Source organism: Leucopleurus acutus, assembly GCF_964270905.1.
Source record: "Leucopleurus acutus genome assembly, chromosome: 1".
Lineage (NCBI taxonomy): Eukaryota > Metazoa > Chordata > Mammalia > Artiodactyla > Delphinidae > Leucopleurus > Leucopleurus acutus.
This window is the reverse complement of record NC_139142.1, coordinates 192,767,724-192,788,665: the sequence shown is the minus strand read 5'-3', so window position 1 is coordinate 192,788,665 and position 20,942 is coordinate 192,767,724. Positions and strand designations below refer to the sequence as shown.

Sequence of the window (20,942 nt, the reverse complement as noted above, 5' to 3'; positions counted from 1 at the left end):
CGGGAGACTGGAGAAGGCGGGGAGGATTTTGTGTGTCTGGTTTTTGGGGAGGTGTTGGGGGTGGTGGTGAGGGTTTGTAGGTCCCGACACACATTGGGGGGGTTGGCGAGCACCCCCCGTCCCCGCCCCCGCCCCAGGCTAATCCCCCTTCTCCAGCGTCGGTTCCCGGGACCATATTATTCAAGACAGAAAACATTCAACACCAGAGCCTCCCCTGGGGAGGGGAGGGGAAGGAGGTGGAGTGGGAGGAGGTGGATCCAGGGAGGAAGAAGCGAGAAATCCGCCCCCGGGAAACAGCTCGGCGCGGCAGCGGAACGAGGCACTTCTGTCACTTGGCGGTCGCGGGCGCCCGAGCGCGGCCCCGGCCCGGCCCGGCGAGGCGAGGGGAGAGTCCGGCGGCCGCCGCCCCGCCCCACGCCCTCCCGCGGCGGCCGAGAGCCCGGGGCCGGCCGGGGCAGGTCGCGGCGGTGCCTGGGAGCGGCCGGCCGGGGGCGGCGGCGGCCTCGGAGCGCGGCGGCGGCGGCGGAGGACAGCACTGGCTCGTCCTGCCGCTCGGTCCAGTGCGCGCCGGGCGTGAGGGGCGCGCCGTCCGGTGGCCGGCCGGCTCGGTGCGGATCTACTCGCCGCGCTTTCTCCGGTGCGTGTCTGCTTTATTTTCTGCCTCGGCCGACGGGGCGCAGGGCCGGCGGGCGGGTGGAGAGGGAGAGCCGGGCTCGCCGCTGGCTCCCTCCCTTCCCGCCACCCCGGGCCAGCCCGCCCCGGCGCTGGCGCGGGGCCGGAGGGAGCGGCGGCGGGCGCCCGGCGGGGGCGGAGGGGCCGCGCCCGCGTGTGCGGAGCGAGGGAAGGCCGGCGGGAGGAGGGAAGGGCACAAAGGCCGGCGGCGGGCGCCGGGGTCCCGCCGGCCGGCCGTGGAGGAGGGGCGGCTCCCGTCCGCTCATGAATATTAACCGAGCCTGCGGCCTAGCGCGTACCGGCTGGGCCCGGCGCCCGGCCCGCGTCCCCGCCGCCGCTCGCCGCCGCGCCTCGGAAGCCGGGCCAGGCGGGGCGCGCAGGGTGAGCCCCCTCGCTTTGGCCTTTCCCCCGGGTGTCCCCGTTCGTTTTGGAAAGTACATATTTGGGCCGCCCTTCCCGGGAGATCGAGATCCCCGACCCGCCTCTGGAAGGGGCGGAGGAAATAGTGGTCGGTGGGTGGTGGTTTTCTTTTTCCTATTTTTTTTCTCCCTAGGTGGTCACGGGGAACGGGGAAGACCTTGTCGAGGCGTAGTTTGGGGCGCGGCAACTAAAAGTGGCCGGGGCTGCGGCTTCATTTCTGTAGCTCCGGAATAATGCCCCGGAGAGGGAGTCCCTCCTGCCGCCGCGCGCACCTCCCCACCCGGCCCCGCGCCGTCGCCGCCCAGCCCCGCCGCGGGCCAAGGAAAACAGCCGCCTCCTCGGGGACACCGGCGGGCCAGGGCGGAGGGCGGGCGCCCCGGGTACCCCAGGCCGCCTGGAGACGCCGGCAGAGCCGCCGGTCGCGTCCGAGCAGGGCTTTTTGTTTTTATTTTGGGGAGCTGGGGAGATGGCGGGGAGCAAGGAGGGCTTTTGAAAAAGGATTATCCCATTTTAGTCCCGCGGGGAGCAAACTTCCCTTAAGTCTGCTTATCCGGGTGATGCAGAAGAACATAGACTCCCTCTCCTCTGCCCAGAAAATACATGAATTAAAATGCACTTGAAAAGGGAACGGTTTTTCTTGACGGCTGCACAACGGCCGGGCATGTTTGAGGCAACCACCGTGCAGTTCTGATGTTTCGCTTTTTTTTTTTTTCCCCCCCTGGTTTATAGGATTTTTTTCCCCCTTTTTCTTTCTCTTTTTGTATGGGAAGATTCTTTCATCTTTCATACTTCATCAGCATGGACCGAATTATCTTTCCATGTGTTGGAAAGGCGAGCTTGGGGTCGGCATGTGAGCAAGCCTAAGGTCAGTGTATGGAGAAAGTTCATGCCCTTTAACTTTTCCCTCTTCTAGGAAAGATCTCTTTGGGAGAGTCTTCACGACGCGCTCGCCTTGCTCTTGGACTTGGGAGGAGCGCTAGGAAGAAGGGGACCGCTTTCTAGCCGCCGAGGAGACCTCTCTTCTTTGTTTTTTATGTCTGGAGAAATGGACGAAAACGGTGAAGTCAGTTGAAGTCCGAAGAAATAATCATCAAGGCATTTCGAAGGCGCTTCATCAAAACCTTCATTCCCTGGCGCTCTAATTGTCTCACCGGCACTGCACCTTCTAGGAGCCTGGTGTGGCATTTCCCCCCCAATGTGGACTCCCATGGGTTGGTCCCTTCTTTGTAATTTGAAATGAAATGATGGCCACACGTCGGACTGGTCTGCCGGAGGGAGATGGTGACAACAAGCTCAAGACCTGCGGGTCCCCCGCCTGTGAGGTAAGCGCAGTGGCAGCATCCCGGTGTAGCCCGCAGTGGCCTGTGTCTGTGAGGTGTCCTGCCTGTGGGCGGTCAGTTGCCACCGGGCCTAAGAAGAGGTTTTTGGGGCTTTGGACTGAATGGTGGGAGTGCCCCAGCTTGACCGGTAGGGAGATGAAGCCTTGGGCATTTTTGTTTCGAGGAGCTTCCAGTGATTCTTCTGCAAGGACGTTTTCCTTACTTACTTTGAAATGTCCCCATCTTGGTCATCTCAGGGCACGGAATTCTCCCTTTTTAGGTGGCTGGGAATACTACAAGCTTCTGTTTTCCTACAGTTCCCATTCTCCAGTACTTTTGGAGCTGGGCTGGTTAGGGGGTGCTTTGTACCTTTCGAGTGTTGTATCCAAGGTTGGCTCTGGAGGTGGAGAGAGGGCATCTGTCTGGAACGCTTGTTGCTCCTGGACCACCATCTCTCTCCGACACTGATGCTGTTGCTGTGGATATCTGCTTTGGGTAGAGAAACAAGTCTTTTCCCCGTGGACAGCTTAGTTTAGGCACAGCCTTGGAAGACTGCTTAATGGAGCTGTAATTCCAACTCCCTTAAAAATGTCTTGCCTTTCCTGTTCTTTTATTTATTCCCTTCCTTTCACTGCTCAAAAGTCCTGTGAGTGTCAGCCTGAGCTGTCAGGTGGGTTGACTCTGCCTTCAGACCAACATCTTTGGGAGGCGTCAGAAGATTTTACACCAGGCTTTTGGAAATTTTTTGAGCAAAGCAGGAGAGAAATAGAAAATCCATTGATCTGTGGCACCCCTATGCCCTGTTGCCTCTATCTTTTTTCCTCCTTATGTTTGGAGTTTAATTCTATAATGGCTCCTTTGTGTTTACTTTGTTATTGATGGTTTCTGTAATTTGTTTTTGCTAAACATACTGAATACTGTTTTCCTTTAGATTTTGCTTTTGAGCTGCCTATATTTTTAAGGAAAGGTTGAAGATTACTTTAGATAACAGTAACATCCCCCAATGAGCCGTCACTCTCATTGTTTATTTTGTGCTTGTGTTACATTTTAACTTCATGGTCATTGAAACAGGGTCTAGTTCTCAGTGTGTGATTTTTGGCATCTTAATAAAAATGAGTCAGAAGTTAAGTTTTTGTTCATAAAGCAGGCAGAGGAACTTGCTTCACGCAGTTTACTTCATACTGCACTAGAAAGTTTATGCAGAAATCAGTGAGGTAGGTACAGTGTGCCGTTACTGTACAGTTTATTAGAACTATAGGTTTACAGTTAGAAACAGTGTTTTACTTTTTGACACCTATAAACACCTGCTTGCAGGTAAAAACGTGATTAAGTATAACACCACAATTCTCTGATCATGGTGAACCATAATAACTCCTTTTGGAAGGCCTACCTACAACTTAGTGATTGCTTAATGTGTATTGTAGTTCCATAATGATAGGTACTGTGGTCTTAAAGCCTTATTTGTCATTGACTTGTGAATACCTTAATTAGCATGCTATTTGCATTGTATATGCAAGAACTAGTGTTATTTGACTTTTTTTTGGGGGGGGTCATTTAAGGGGTATCCCGGAAACCAAGAATTTATAATAGACACATCTTGTCCTTGGCTAGAAGGCAGTGTTTCCAGTTGCAAACTTGGCTTTTATTAACAATGACAGTTATGTATTTTTTTTAAGGGCTGTGAAATTTGGTTTCATTTGGACCTCACTGCTGGCATAGCCGTAGTATTTCTAGTTTGGGAGCCAAGAAAACACTGTATTGTCTGTATTTTGCTCATTTAGAGACTATATACAGTAGTTGGGTTTGGTAATAAACTGTGGTGTTGCTTGGCTTTTTAAAGAATAGACAGATAGTTTGCTTAGATTCTATGTGGAAATAGAAATAAAGGGGCTGTATGCTGTCAGAAAACATTTTAAAATCTCAGGGTGAGGAGTGAGGGTAACTTGTATTTACTGGCTCTGTTTAGTTGTCTCTTATTGATGCTTCTGAGGCACATTAAATCTTGGGAGTATTTATTAGTAATAAAAAGAGTTGCCACTGGAATACTTCGGGTATCAATTTTGGGTTGACAGATATTTAAGTCTTTGAATACTGCACTTAATTTTTGTGCTTAATTTTATTAGAAGAATTACATTCTAGAGTAGCACTGACATTCTTTTCAAAATTTTAAAAACCAATAGCTAAAAAACTAACAAACAAAAAACCGATTGCTCTGTTCCTAAATGGGTATTTGAATAATAGATTTGCGTGTGCTTTTCCCTACCCAAGAAACGATGGTATATATCTTAATAGTAATGGTATCAGCCAAAACTAACTTTGTAGCACAGAAGAAATCAATGTAGTGAATTAAAGGAGTCCCTGTTTTATGCCTTATCTAATTGGCTAATTCCACCTGCTGTGAATAAGGTCTATTGTTTTGATGAAAAACCATCAGAAATTTCTTGTTTATATTAACTGTTAGAATCTAATTGTGTTGCTATATGAGTAAGTGTAGGCACCACCTCCCAAGACTATATTGGAAGGGCCCAAAACAAACAAATAACAAACAGTCCTCTTCAAATAAAGAATTGTGACACTTCAGTAAAATATATTTTGACATTATACAGTAAGGATAGCATAGTTGTGTTCACACAAAATGATATCCCTTTCACATCTAAATATGTATTTTTGAAAATTGGTTTCACTCACTGAGCCAGATAAGTGTTTTTGGGGTGTGTGTGTGTGTGTGTGTGTGTGTGTTGTGCACGCATGTGTACAGGCTTATCTGTGACCCTAGCCTTGCATAACTTTGCTCACAAAATCACTTTGTATAGACTCTGAATCCTCTGTGGTATTTTCACCCCTTTTCACATCATATAGTGTTTCTTCTTTATGGTTCGACTTGCTCTCTCTCTCTCTCTTTTTTCAAAGCTTTCTAATCCACATTATTCTTCCCACTTCTAACATTTATTTCATTTTTAATCTCTAGTCCACAGGATTGTACACGTGTTTAGCACTTTCACTGTCTACTATTAGAACAAACCTATTTACTCATGCTAATTAACTTAGTTCATTTTATGTTTTGCCTCTTCACCGAGGCTAAAATGATCCTGTGACTAAAACGTATTATAAGCTGAGGAAAACTATTTGTTTGTTGATTTTGGAACAGTGTAAATAATAAAGGCATTTTCTGTGCGCGAATTCATTCACGTAAAAATTCATACTTTTGCTCTTCTTTCTGGAATACTGTACACTTTGCTTTTATCCCAGACTTCCTTGTTCCTTCTCAGGCTCTCTCTCCCTCCATCTGTCTCTCTTTCTTTCTCTCTCTTTAGGCTTCTTATTCCTCTGCTGCCTCTTTCTTGTTGGTTTTTACAGGAGCCAGGCCTTTCCATTCCTCTACTCTTTTCTCACTCCCTAGGTTTCATTTTACATCCTCCCAGGGCTTTAATCTACATGCCCGTGATTCCTAATTTACAACTGTATCTCAGATTTTATGGCTGCTCTCTAGACCTAGATAGCCAATTGCCTATTTACCATACAGTGTTTTTGGATAGTCTACAGGCTCTTCAAACTCAACAGATTCTCTGCCCTGACCACCCACCTGCCCTCTCCCTGACTTCCTTCTTTTAGTGAGTAGCATTGCTAGGTACCTATCTGCCCAAGTCAAAAACCACGCTACAATCCTTGAACCCTCTCTCTCCTTCTTCCTCCTGTCAAAGTCCTACATTCTGAATCCCACTGCCACTCCCTGAGTTCAGATTAGCTGCATCTCCGCGATGAATCATGGACCAGGCTTCCTAACTCTCGTCCCAGGCTCCCAGCCTTGCCCCCTTCCAGCTCTCCGATCTGCCGTAACCAGAGCGCTCCTCCTGAAATAGAAAGCGGATCATTGCATTCCCTGGCCTAAAACAGTTTTCTGGCTTCCCATTGCCTTTGGAATAAGGCTCAAACTCCTGAGAGAAGTCTGAGAGGACTTCTGACCCACCCTTCTCCTATCGCATCTGTGACCTCTCTGTACTTCCTGTATTGTCAGTACCTCCCCCCCACTCCAAGGGCATCACAATGTCTCTCTCTTTACTTCAGGTCCTTGTAAATCCTGTTTTCTCCCAGCCTTCCTTCCATTCTCCCCTCCTCCACTTCCACCCCTCCCTGGCTGATTTTTACTATCATTCTGGTCTTTTCTTCAACATCACTCAGGAAAGTTTTCCTTGACCTTCCGAGACTGGATTAATTGGCCCTGCTGCCTTCTCCTCAAACACCCTACCTGTACTTTATCAGGAAGAGCACTTACTAGTTTATTTATCTGTATTCCCCTGGATTGCAAGTCCCATGAAAACAGGGACCATGTTTGTCTCTACAGTGAGTGGCGCATAGTAGGTGCTCAATAAATATATGCCAAAATAGCCAATAAACATAGCGGGAAAGGCTTTAGTTTTCTATTAACCGTTCATTTAGATCCCAGCACATTGTACCATCTTGATGGTCCTCCTGCCTCACTGTCCCCTCCTTCTCAGCCTTGGAAGTTTCCTCAGTCTCTTGACCTACTAAGTCTTCCTATACCTCAGGGCTCCATTTGACCCTCTTTTCTCCTCTCCAGACTCAGTTTCATGGTTTTAAATATCAGGTGTAAACTGATCATTCACATATATGCATATGTACACATGTATTTGTGTGCGTGTGTGTCTCTCCACCCTGACCTCTCCCTTGAATTCAGATGCCAACATCTAGCTGACCTGCCCACTCAGAAACTCCACTCGCCTGTGGAGAAGCCACGTCCCGAACCAAATTCCTCCTTCTCTACAGCCCCTCCCCCCGCCCGCCCAGCTTCCCTGTTTGCTCCTTCCACAGTCTCCCTCGTCTTAAGCAAGAGCATTCCCACCCTCCCAGGTGGAGTCTTGGGAGTGATCTTTGATCCCTCTTTTTCTCTCTCGTGCATCACCTGCAAATCTGGCCACCGGCCTCTCAGCTCAGCCCTTGCCAGCCTGCAGTCTGTCCCCACAGTCATCCCGGTGGACCCTTTAGAAGTCAGGTCCTGGAACTGCTTTGCTTCGGCTCCTCTACTGGCTTCTTCTCTCCTTCAGGATGAAAGGCTGAAGTTCTCGGAGTGCCCGCAGACCCCTGGACAGCCTCCCGTCTCCTCCCTGAGCTCACCTCCTGGGCGCTCCCCGCTTCTGCGGACACACGAGCCCAGCATGCCCCAGAGCCTTCCCTCTGTGTTCCATCTCCTTGGGACACTGTCCCCCAGGTGTCTGCAGGGCCCGCTTCCTTGTCTCCTCCAGATTTGCTTAGAAGTCACCTTCTGGGAGGATCTTCCCTCCCCTGCTCCCCAGGACACACCCTGCCCTCCTTCCTCACTTCATTTTTTTCCCTGTCACTTACTCTCCATCTGACGTGCTCCTCCATTTGACTTTGCTTATTGATTTGGACAGATGATGTACGTAAGTGTTAAGAGTACAGTTTGTTTTGTTCACCTGGTATTTCTTGTGTCTGGAAGGGAGTCTAGCACGTGGTAGGCCCTCAGATATTTTTTTCGAATGAATGAATGAAGGAAGGAAGACCTAAGGAAAATTTCCATTCCAAAATGTTCTTGAGTTTGCATCTAGGTAGTTTAGATTATATAACGATGTGTAGTGTGAATTGTAGGTTCTTCTTTAGACCTCCATTTCCATTGGGATGGCTGTTCACAGTTTTCTTTGCATCTTTCTTACCTTTTGGGAAGCTGGTAACCAAGTAACAGTAACCAAGGCAGTGTGTAGTACAAATGTATGAAATACTTTGTGCTAAGGTGAGATAATGGTAATGAACAGACTAAGGGAGGGGAATCAAAGTGGTGGTGAAACTATGAAAAGGTAATAGGGTCATCCCTCAGGATCCACAGGGGATTGGTTCCAGGAACTCCCACCCAATGGATGCCAGAATCCTCAGATGCTCAAGTCCCTTATATAAAATGGGGTGGTATTTGCATATACCCTTACACATCCTCCCTTATACTTTAAATCATCTCTTGATTACTTATAACACCTGATACAATGTAAGTGGTATGTAAATAGTTGCTAGTGTGCAGCAAATTCAAGTTTTGCTTTTTGGAACTTTCTGGAAAAATTTTTTCCAAATTTTTTGATCCTTCATTGGTTGAATGCACAGGTGCAGTACCTTTAGGTACAGTGGGCCAACTGTATGTCTGATGTTTTCTTTCTTAAAACAATTGGCCAGTATAGGAATCTTCCTTACATTTTTAATTTTTTTAATGTCATGAATATTTCACTGTAAGTTAAAAAATGATCACAACATTGACTATGGCAAAATGTTAACAGTTGTTAATTCTGGATGGGGAGAATACCAGAATTATATTATTTTTGTATTTTCTCTTTTTTTGTTTAATTCCAAAGTTACAATAAAAAGACAGCATTTACAGGTTTAAAAAATAGGTAATATGTTACCAGTCTTGTGAAAATCAGGTTTCTAGCAAACCTACCTACGCTGCTTAAAATAATACTTAGACGCTTTTTGAAAAGGATACACGTTGCTCAAAACAGTACTTAAACAGTTTTTAAAAAACATGTTTTCTTCAGTGGAGGATTCATTGCAGGCTAGCGATAGTACAGTATAACATAACACTGTTATTTAATTTGAAACGTGTGTTCCTTCATATACTTGAATCTAAATGGCAGAATACCATTGTATGTCAAAAGCTTTACCCTGCAAATTAGGGTTAAAAGTATAGCCTGTTGGAATGAAGAGCAGCGGCAGCAGAACTCTGGATTTGGAGGTATTGAGTGGAACCCATCTCAAGATAAGAGCCATCAACAAAATGAGTACCCAGGTCTAAGAAGAGTTCTCCACGCATTGTTAGTGTTTTGTAGCATTCATTTCTTCCAAATGAAACATTTTATGAAGTCCTTGTGCCTTGCTTACAGAATCTCTAATTCCTTCCTCATTTCTTTAGCTATTACCAGATCACATAATCAGGTACAAACGTGATACTCAGTTTCTTTTGTTCTTTGCTTTGTGAAGGGACCCGTCATCTTATTATATTTAACATGATGATTTAAGTATGGGATGTAGATGCACAGATGCTGTTATCGAATGCAGCTATTTTCTATTACAGAAAGACCATATGGTAGGCACTTGTTTTTCTTTCTGGTTGATGTGATTAGATTAGTAAAATGAAAGGTTATTGGACTTAGATTGTCCTAGTATTTATTTAATTTTAATTGACCATAAGGAATTAAGTATGTTAAAAATATTACGAGCCGTCGATATATTCTGTTGGTTTGAAGTAGGAAGATGTCTTCACGCAGAAGCTCAGTTTTGGATTGCTTCTACCAAAATAGTTTTTTAGTTTAAGTTGTCGTATTTTTTAAAAAACGGAGTATTGTGCAGATAGCTTATTTCACAACAAAATCTGGAAGATGGCCTTTTGTGCCTCGAAGATAATCTGAAGACAGATGGATATACTGTACTATAGGTTTAAGAAACTTAGTGTGATGGAAATTGTTTTTTATAAGTCCTCTACTTTCTAGTTATTTATTAATATGGAAAAAATTCCACCATGTAGATATGTGAATAAGGGAATAGATTTAAAACCCAAATTTGATATTTCTGAAATAGATGAAATAGGATAGATGAAATATTCATCTATCCTAGGGAAATTTTTAGGCAGACCAGAAAAACTGTTATCAACAAATGGCGAGTTAAAGAATTATTTATTTTTCCTTAGATCAGCTCCTGTTGAACCTTCCTTCTGTTGGATACTGGGTGTGTTCTTGATTCAGACTTGGTTACTTATTGCCTTTTCCCCTTGTTGCTTATCTCTGTTCTGAATAGACACCGGGCATAGTTATGAGCAGTAGTCTGTTTATAATCCCACAAGTTCTTTTTCCTTCTTATAACCTAATGAAGACGTAGCCTCTCGACTTGAACTGTGGTTCGCTGCATTCATCTTTAATAGATCTTAACAAGACTTATTTTCTTGAGAACCTTTTGATTTTTCTCCCTCCTTAGAATGGAGAATATCCTTAAATATCAGAAGCTAGAAAGCTGGATTTATGATTACATTTCTTCTGGATATGTCTTAGCTACTGTGATCTTGGGGATTAACAGGCATCTTTTTATTTTTATTTTTCTTAACCTTAAGATATCTAGATATCTTTAATCCCCAGTATTTTCCTAATAAACACAGATTCTGTATTTAAGAGAATTTGTGTCAGCTAGATCATTCTACATATTGGCTTCTGGAAACATTACATACCTAGTGAATGTGAGGGGGAGGGAGTACTCTGGGCACCCAGTTTAAATCAGATCTTTATTATAATGCTTTTAGGAAACTAAAAACATTTCAGTTTACTTATTTTTCATTTAATACTATTTTATAGACACCATTCTCTGCTCATAGGGAGATATATATATGTGTGTATATATACACACATATATATGTGTATATATATACACACACACATATATATGTATATATATATACACACACACACACATATATATATGTCAATTTTATAAATGGAGGAAAAGAAACTCTTAAAAAGCATTATGCAAAGATATCTTCAGGGATTGTAATATGGAAGAGAGATTAGATTTATTTTGTGTGGCTGTAAAAGGCAGGACTAGGATCAGCAGATAGACAGATGGGCCAATTTCCAGAATTCAGAGGAAAATTTTTTGTTAAATTAGAAGTTAATCGGAATAGAATGTGTTCTTTGCACAGGTGGAATGACCTTCAGTTAGGGGACTCCAGAGAGGATTCCTGCTTTGGTAGGAATTTATTATTTTATTTTATTTTTTAAATTAATTTATTTTTGGCTGTGTTGGGTCTTCGTTGCTGCACGCAGGCTTTCTCTGGTTGTGGCGAGCGGGGGCTACTCTTCGTTGTGGTGCGTGGGCTCCTCATTGCGGTGGCCTCTCATTGCAGAGCACAGGCTCTAGGCGTGTGGGCTCAGTAGTTGTGGCACATGGGCTTAGTTGCTCTGCGGCATGTGGGATCTTGCCGGACCAGGGCTCAAAACCGTGTCCCCTGCATTGGCAGGTGGATTCTTTCTTTTTTTTTTTTTTTTTTGGCAGGTGGATTCTTAATCATTGTGCGACCAGGGAAGCCCTGGTAGAAATTTAAACCAGGCAAATCTGGACGATCATTAAGAATCACTTGGACAGCCTTTCAGACTACAGATTCGTGTCCCCACCATTAAGTTAACCAATCAGAATCCTTGGGGATGAGACCCCAAAACCTTAGCTTTTAAAAAAGTCCCCTGGTGATCTTCTGAATTTGAGAACAGCAGAATAAAATGATATTCAAGGTCTAGGTTCTTATGGCAGCCTGGTTTTAGAATTATTCTGACCAAATTGAAATCAATGTAAAGAAAAAGCAAAAATATGGGGAAAAAATTTAAATGACTGTAAATCAGTGAAATTTTCAAGCTTAAAATTATAATTATTTTCTTCTAATTGTAATTAAATGTATTTCTTTTTTAAAAATTAATTAATTTTTGGCTGCATTGGGTCTTCTTTGCTGCCCTCAGGCTTTCTCTGTTGCGGCGAGTGGAGGCTACTCTTTGTTGTGGTGCGCGGGCTTCTCGTTGCGGTGGCTTCTCTTGTTGTGGATCACAGGCTCGAGGTGTGCGGCTTCAGTAGTTGTGGCACGCGGGCTTCAGTAGTTGTGGCACGCGGGCTTAGTTGCTCCGTGGCATATGGGATCTTCCCGGACCAGGGCTTGAACCCGTGTCCCCTGCATTGGCAGGCAGATTCTTAACCAGTGTGCCACCAGCGAAGTCCCTCTACATGTCATTAATATAACAAAATAATATTCTTTTCAAATAAAGTAAATGTTATGTCGAAAGAGCACTTTAAAATTCTACAGTAATAGGTGTTACACTTTTTTGTATGTATGTTATACTTTAATCAAAAGTTACATATTTTAAAGTGATAGAACTCTGACCTTGGTTATATCAAAGGTATTGTTACTTTTTAGATTTATTATAAAAGTAATTTGTTGCATGTCATTTCTAGAAGGGCATATTTTCTTTAAGCAAATAACTGTTAGTATGGTTTCTTTTGCATCTTGTAATCATTTGTTCATACCAACTCTTTTATCAAGAATAGGAAAAGTTACAGTGAAAGAAAAAGATATATTCTATCTTTACCTAAGTATACATTGTGAAGGGTTTCAAAAATCATTCTAACATAAATAATAATAAACTAATCATTAACAAAATAATTTCACTTTACACACCCTTCTTCATTTAACAGCAACAGCTACTCTATCTGTTCACTGAATCCATCTTATCTTTTAATCTCACTGATCAGTGAGATGCATTGGATACTGTGCTGCAAAGACAATGTAAACTAATTACAGTGTCCAACTGCCAATTCTGCAAAAGAAGCAGGGTTTCTTAAAGTGATGTTGCAGAAGGAGCAGAGTCACTGACAAAGAGCTGAGTGAGACCAGTGAACAGATGCAGAAAGCATCAAAGTTGATAGGTGTCTCAAAAGGGAATGATTTGAATTCTAGGGATTAAGAGAAGCTTTTGAGAAAACTGATGTCCTTGAGGGCAATTGCAAGTATGGGGAAGTGACATTTTCTTCTAGGAAGTGATGTTTAGTTTGGACCCCATGCCTTAAGCTGTTTGCCAGGAGACCTTAAAAAGTGGGTGTAGATCTAGAAGGAATAGCAGCAGTGAACAGATTTCTCTTGTGTTTTCTTTTTCTTAGTAGAGACAGTGTGGCTGAGAGTGAGTAAGAAAATCCTAGCTCCTCTAACTGACTTAGAAATAAAGCTGTTAAAACAGAGGTCAAGGAGTAGTGTCTTGAAAGGCACTGCTGTTGTAATAGTTCTTAGATGCAAAGATACTTGAGAGTTTGAATATTTTAGATGCCTTCATTTCTTTTTTTCTTTTTTTAAAATTAATTAATTAATTAATTTTTGGCTGTGTTGGGTCTTCGTTGCTGTGCCAGGGCTTTCTCTAGTTGTGGTGAGCGGGGGCCACTCTTCATCGTGGTGTGTGGGCCTCTCACTGTCGCGGCCTCTTCCATTGCGGAGCACAGGCTCCAGACGCGCAGGCTTAGTAGTTGTGGCTCACGGGCTTAGTTGCTCCGTGGCATGTGGCATCTTCCCAGACCAGCACACAAACCCGTGTCCCCTGCATTGGCAGGCAGATGCTTAACCACTGCACCACCAGGGAAGCCCCATTTCTTTTTTTTTAAAATTTCTATATTGAGGTACAATGGACATGTAAAAAGCTGTATATATTTAACATATACAACTCAGTGAATTTGTGGATAAGTATACACCCATGAAACTATCTTCACCATAAACAGATTCATTACCTCCCCAAATTTCCTCCCACCCTCTTTATTATTGTTGTTGTTGTTATTATTATTGTAACGTATATAAAACCTACTTAACCTAATCTGCCCCCTTAGCAGATTTTGTGTATACTACATAGTATTGTTAGCTACAGGCACTGTGCTGTAGTGTAAATTTCCAGAATTTATTTATCTTGCGTAACTGAAACTTTGTACCCTTTGACCATCACCTCTCTATTTCCCCCACTTCCCAACCCCTGGCAATGTACTCTCTGCTTCTATGAGTTTGACTATTTTAGATTCCACATATAAGTGAGATCATTCAGTATTTGTCTTTCTGTATCTGGTTTATTTCACTTAGCGTAATGCCCTCAAGATCCATCCATGTTGTTGCAAATGGTGGGATTTTCTTCTTTTTTTTTTAAGGCTGAATAATGTTCTCTTCAAGATCCTGATTTGAATTCCTTTGGATAAGCACCCAAAAGTGGGATAGCAGGATCGTATGATAGTTTTTGAGGAACTTCCATATAATGGCTGCACCAGTTTACATTCCCACCCACAGTGTGTACAGGGGGTTTCCTTTCTCCACACGCTCACTAACGCTTGTTATCTTTTGTATTAACAGTAGCCATTCTAAGACGGTGAGGCAATCTCTTTGTGGTTTTGGTTTGCATTTTTCTGTTGATTAGTGAGGTTGAGCACCTTTTCATATACCTATTGACCATTCATAAGTCTTTGTAGAAATGCCTGTTCCCGTCTTTTGCCCATTTTTAAATTGGGTTATTTGTTTGTTTGTTTGTTTAGCTGTGTTGATTTCTGACTCTCACTAGTCTTTGCTACCTAAAAGCACGATGATGCCTTAGCAAAATGGGCAATTGATTAAAAACCATCTTAGTAGGAACAGTTACACTGTAGACTTAGTGGGAGAGACTAGGTACCGCTGACATCTTTCTTGGGGGTGTATGAGCCACACTACAATCCCTACCTTAGGATATTGACAGAGCTTCGTAGTTTATGGCTACTAGAACTGCATCTGCTCTAGACCAAGGGCAAATGCAAATTCTCTTCAGTTTAGGAGAGGACCTTGGAAGAAGAATCCCTTTTCCCTGTTTCATCCTTGGATACTGCTGCCATTCTTGGCTGTCCTTTTATTTGACCACCATAATCTTTTTATCTAACTCTCACTTTCAAATAAGTTACTGAAACATTGTTTTTGGATCAAGTGGGATCTCTAGAAAAAAGGCAGATATATAAAGCCTAAAATATACATATATTCAGGAAGCATAAGGATACCCCAAAACGCATGGCTTAGAAAGTGAATACTGCTTGATTTCTACAAACTACGGTGACGTGTTTAGCATATATTTGACAGGAAAAAAGTATGTCTTTTCCAGTTGGCTTTGAATTGACAGCAGACAAGACAGGGATCTTTTGGTAGTCTATGAAAAGGATTTTGAACCTCAGAAATCAGTCTGTAGGATTAATGAAGAGGGAAGACATAAAATGCCCATATCAGGAGTAAAAGAGGGGGCACCATTCAGAGCCTACAGACATTAACAAGATAAAAAGGGAATATCTGGGGCTTCCCTGGTGGCGCAGTGGTTGAAAGTCCGCCTGCCGATGCAGGGGACACGGGTTCGTGCCCCGGTCTGGGAAGATCCCACACGCCGCGGAGCGGCTGGGCCCGTGAGCCATGGCCGCTGATCCTGCGCGTCCGGAGCCTGTGCTCCGCTACGGGAGAGGCCACAACAGTGAGAGGCCCGCGTACCGCAAAAAAAAAAAAAAAAAGGGAATATCTGAATAACTATATGCCAGTAAATTTGACAACTTAGGCGAAATGGACAAATTCTGCGTAACGATTCTAGTACCAGTTCAGAGTTGTGTGTGCATATGTTAGGTAGGGGCGGTGGTGGTGGGGTTTCCCTCACCAGGCAATTCTCCGATAGCAGCTGGGTGTCCTACAGTTCAACTTAATTCTGATGCTGTCTACCCGAATATAGAGTCCGATCCCACAGGTTAAGGGCTCAGTCCCACAAGACTGCCCTCCCCCCCCCCCCCGCCCTCGCCCCCTACCACCCGCAACTTCAGCGTCCAGTTGCAAGTTTAGGTTGTCACCTGAGCTTCTAACCTACTGACTGTAGATTGGAGGTTCCAACGACCCCTTCCTTGGGTTCAACTAATTTGCTAGAGTGGTTCACAGAACTCAGAGAAACATTACTTAACTAGATCACGGGTTTTATAATAAAGAGTATAACACAGGAACAGCCGGATAGGAGGGATGCGTAGGGCGGGGTGTGGGGAAAAGGTGTGGAGCTTCCACGGCCTCTCCAGGTGCTCCACTCTTCCCAAATCCCCATGTGTTCACCAACCTGGAAGCTTTTCGAACCTCATCCTTTTCAGTTTTTATGGAGGCTTCATTACATCAGCATGATTGATTAAATCATTGGCCATTGGAGGTGGAATCAACCTCCAGCCCCTCCTCTCCCCTCCCCTGAGGTTGGGATGGGATTCAGTGTTCTGACCCTCTCATCACTTGGTTGGTTGGTTCTCCTGGCAATCAGCCCCTGTCCTCAGGTGTGTTCCTGATGTCACCTTATTATCATAACAAAAGACACCACTGGTTGCTCTCCTCACTTAGGAGATTCCAAGGGTTTTAGGGGCTCTGTGCCAGAAATGGGGATGAAGCCCAAATATGTATTTCTTATTATAAATCACACTGTCACACCTTGAAAGATACAAATTACCAAAACTGCCACAAGGAGAGGTGTAAAAAAAAAATCTGGGGCTTCCCTGGTGGCGCAGTGGTTGAGAGTCCGCCTGCCGATGCAGGGGACGCGGGTTCGTGCCCCGGTCCGGGAAGATCCCACATGCCGCGGAGCGGCTGGGCCCGTGAGCCATGGCCGCTGAGCGTGCACGTCCGGAGCCTGTGCTCCGAGCGCAACGGGAGAGGCCACAACAGTGAGAGGCCCACGTACCGCAAAACAAAAACAAAAAGCAAAAAAACCCTGCCATATGTGTTAAAGAAATTGAATTTAGAATTAAAAACCTCCCCACCAAGAAGACTTCAGATCCAGATGGCTGCATTGACATATTCTATCACATGCTTAAGGAAGAAATCATACCAGTTCTATACAGGCTCAGAAAATAGCAGTGGAGGGAACACTTCCCATCTTCTTTTTATGATGCCAGCGTAAGCCTAGTAACAACCAGGCAAAACCAGTATAAGAACAGGAATTCAGACCAATAACCCTCATGGTTGTAGATGTAAAACTCCTTAACAGAACGTCAACAAATCAAATCTAGAAATATATGAAAAAGATAATGCATCTTGATTAAGTTGGAGTTATCCCAGGAATGAAAGATTAGTTTATCATTTTAACATATCAACAACATATTAACCATTTAATGTATTAATGGAATAAAGGAGAAAATTTGTATGATCATCTCAATAGATGCAGAAAAAGCATTTGATAAACTTTATAACGTTCATCATAAAGACTCTCAGAAAAGTGGGAATATAAGGAAACTTAACCCAGTTTGATCAAGGGGACCTACGAAAAAGCCTACAGCTCTCACGCTTGTTGAAACACTGAGCACTTCACTACTAAGAGCAGGAACAGGGTAAGGGTGTCTGCTCTCACCACTATTCAGCCTCATAGTGGAGGCCCTAACAAGTGTGGTAAGTCAAGAAAAGAAATAAAAGGAGGAAGGAAGAAGAGAAGGAAGGGCTTCCCTGGTGGCGCAGTGGTTGAGAGTCTGCCTGCCAATGCAGGGTACAGGGGTTCGAGCCCTGGTCCGGGAAGATCCCACATGCTGTGGAGCAGCTAAGCCCGTGCGCCACAACTACTGAGCCTGTGCTCTAGAGCCCCCAAGCCACAACTACTGAAGCCCGCGTGCTTAGGGGCCGTGCTCTGCAACAAGAGAAGCCACCGCAATGAGAAGCCCGTGCACCACAACGAAGAGTTGCCCCCGCCCGCCGCAACTAGAGAAAGCCTGCACTCAGCAACAAAAACCCAGTGCAGCCAAAAATAAATAAATAAAATAAATTAATTTAAAAAAATAAAATAAAATTACCTAAAAAAAAAAAAAGAAAAAGAGAAGGAAGAAATAAAACTCTTTATTTGCAGACAACATGATTGTGCACACAGAAAATTGTAAGGAATCTACCAAGAAAACATCCTAGAACTAATAAGTAAATTTTGCAAGGTTGTAGGTTAGAAGACTACAGACGAGAATACAAGGTTAATATACAAAATCAGTGTATTTCTGTATACTAACAACAAACAGTTGGGAAATGAAATAGAAAATAATAGCATTATGATTTTAATATTTTAAAGACAACCTGAATAAATTGAGAGATATGCTGTATTTATGGATTGGAAGACTCAATATTATTAAGATGGGACTTCACCACAAATTGCTGTGTGAATCCAATTCGATCCCATTTAAAATTCTAGCAGTTAAAAAAAATTTTTTGTTAGAAATAGACAAGCTGCTTCTAAAATTTATATGGAAATGCAAAAGACAAAGAGTAGCTAAAACAATAATGAAAAAGAACAAAGTTTGGAGGACTTACAGTACTATTTTATAATACTGACTCAAAACGACAAAAATCAAGACAAAATAGAGTGGTGTAATGATAGATATATAGAACAATGAAAGAATGGAGAGTTCGGAGACCCATATCTATATGATCATTTGAATTCAGTGGGGTGAGTTCAAGTGGTGCTGGAACAAAAATGAACCGCCATCTTTACATCACACGGAAAAGTTAACCCCAAATAGATCACTGATATAAATGTAAATGCTAAGACAATAAAACTTCTAGCCAAGAACAAAATATACATGGCTTTGAGGGGTAAACAAATATTTCTGAGACAGGACACAAAAATCACTAACCGGAGAAGGAAAAAGAATTATGTCGGACTTCATCCAAATTAAAAACTTCTGCTCTTTGTAAAATACCATTAAGAAAATGAAGTTAAACCACAGATGGTGAGAAAATATTTGCAAAATATGTATCTGATCAAGGACTTGCTTCCAGAATATATTATAAAGAAGTCTTCAAACTCAATAATAATAAGTCAACCTAACTTTAAATATGGGCAGAAGTGAACTCCATAAAAGAAGATATATGAATTACATATAAGCACATGAAAAGATATTCACTAGTACCAATCATCAGGGAAAAAATGCAAATTAAAACTATCGATACAATGAGCTACTGCTATGCTCCCATTGGAATGGCTAAAATTAAGAAGATAAAAAATACTAGGGGTTGTTGAATATGTGGCGCAAATGACCTCTTACTCACATTCTGCTGATAGGGATGTAAAATGACACAGCCACTTAAGAAAACATGTTGGCTGTTTTCAGAAAGTTAAACATACGTTTATCGTGTGACCCACTCCTAGGTATTTACCCAAAGGACATGAAAACAGTGTCCACAAAAAGACTTGTATGTGAATGTTCATAACAGCTCTATTCATAATATCCCCAAATTTGCAACAGCCCAAATACCCATTAAGAGATGAATGGAAAACAGATTATGGTATGTCCATGTAATGGAATACTGCTCACATTTAAAAAGAATGAATTATTGATATACTCAGCAACATGAATGAATCTCAGAACGTTGAGGAAAAGAATCCAGACTTGGCAGAGTACGTAATGCATGACTCTACTTTTTTAAAATTCCAGAACTGAGTAAACTAACCTATAGTGATAGAGGGCACATCAGCGGTTGCCTGGGCCTGGGCAGGGCTTTGATCGATCGCAAAGAAGCATCAAGGGACTTGGGGTGATAGAAATGTTCTGTAGCTTGATTGTGTGGTGGTGATTTTATGGATGTCTACATTGGTTAGAATTCATTGAACTGTTCATTCTGTTCTGTTTTGCTGCCTCATTTGCATCCATTCATTTATTCAACAAAAAGTTATTGAAGGTTTATGACTATACCAGGAAGTTCCTAGGGGAACTTTTAATTTTTCTTTGGCCTTGCTGCGTGGCTTGTGGGATTTTAGTTCCCCGACCAGGAATCGAACCCAGGCCCTCTGCAGTGGAAGCACGGAGTCCTAATCACTGGACCGCCAGGGAGTTCCCCCTAGGGGAACAGAGATAGAAAAAAACAGTAGCCTCTGCCCTTATGGAGCTCACTGTTAAGGGGGAAGAGACAGATTAGAAAGCTTCAGTTAGGGTATTGTGCGACAACTAAGGATACACGTGTGGCCATGTGAGCATGAGACAGGAGGGTCTAACAGCCTGGAAGAGGAGAGGGAAGATGGTGGCCCTTGAGTGGAGTCTTAAAGGACATGTAGAAATTTCTGAAGCAGGTGGTGGCAGAATGTTACAGGCAGAGAGAACAGTATGGCAAAGGCAAAGTGTGAGAGAATGATTAAGGAGGAAATCCACCAAAAAATTAAGGAAGAATAAGTCATATTAAAATAACCATTTGATAGTCTGTACACCAATTTCCATATAAGACTTTTCTCTGCCATTGCCTCTGAGTAAGGAGTATATATAGTATGAGTAAAACACACAGCTTGGAGTCCGGAACTTATTTTTGCTGCTTTTCTTTCTGGTTCAAACTGTTTTTGATAGATTAAAGTTCTACATAGGGGACCTCTAGTATATTTTATGACAAGAATCTGGTTTTTTATAAAAGCTAGATCTAGCTAGCTGTAAGCGAGTAATTTTTTACAAATTCAACCTGTATAATCTGTTAATTCTCACAGGCAAGTTGGCCTGAGGACCCTGAGAAACAGTGATATTGGTGATAGTTTTTTTTTAAGCTTTCCTTTTTATTTTTAAAATTTTTAAATTTAATTTTAAAACTTTATTATTTATTTTTGGCTGCATTAGGTCTTTGTTGCTGCGCACGGGCTTTCGCTAGTTGTGGCGAGCAGGGGCTACTCTTCATTGTGGTGTGTGGGTGTCTCATTGCGGTGGCTTCTCTTGTTGTGGAGCATGGGCTCTAGGTGCCCGGGCTTCAGTAGTTGTGGCACGTGGGCTCAGTAGTTGTGACTCGCGGGCTCTAGAGTGCAGGCTCAGTAGTTGTGGTACACGGGCTTAGTTGCTCCGCAGCATGTGGGATCTTCCCGGACCAGGGCTCGAACCCGTGTCCCCTGCATTGGCAGGTGGATTCTTAACCACTGCGCCACCAGGGAAGCCCACGTTTTCCTTTTTAAAGAGTTAAATCAGATAGTTCTTCTCCTTTTTAAATATCTTAATGTATTCTGG

The 20,942-nt window shown here is 43.2% G+C and overlaps 1 protein-coding gene across 3 annotated transcripts in view; it reads left to right on the top strand.

Annotated features, from left to right (window-relative positions):
• The first annotated feature begins 327 nt into the window (after window positions 1-327).
• Window positions 328-20,942, top strand: part of ARHGAP21 (Rho GTPase activating protein 21) — a 126,973-nt gene continuing 106,358 nt past the window's right edge. For all 3 annotated transcript variants that reach the window (XM_082847250.1, XM_082847249.1, XM_082847248.1), the window contains exons 1-2: window positions 328-637; window positions 2,006-2,414. In XM_082847250.1, the coding sequence (XP_082703376.1) occupies window positions 2,334-2,414 (81 nt within the window). In that variant the 5' untranslated portion in view covers window positions 328-637; window positions 2,006-2,333. The remainder of the gene's footprint in view (window positions 638-2,005; window positions 2,415-20,942) is intronic.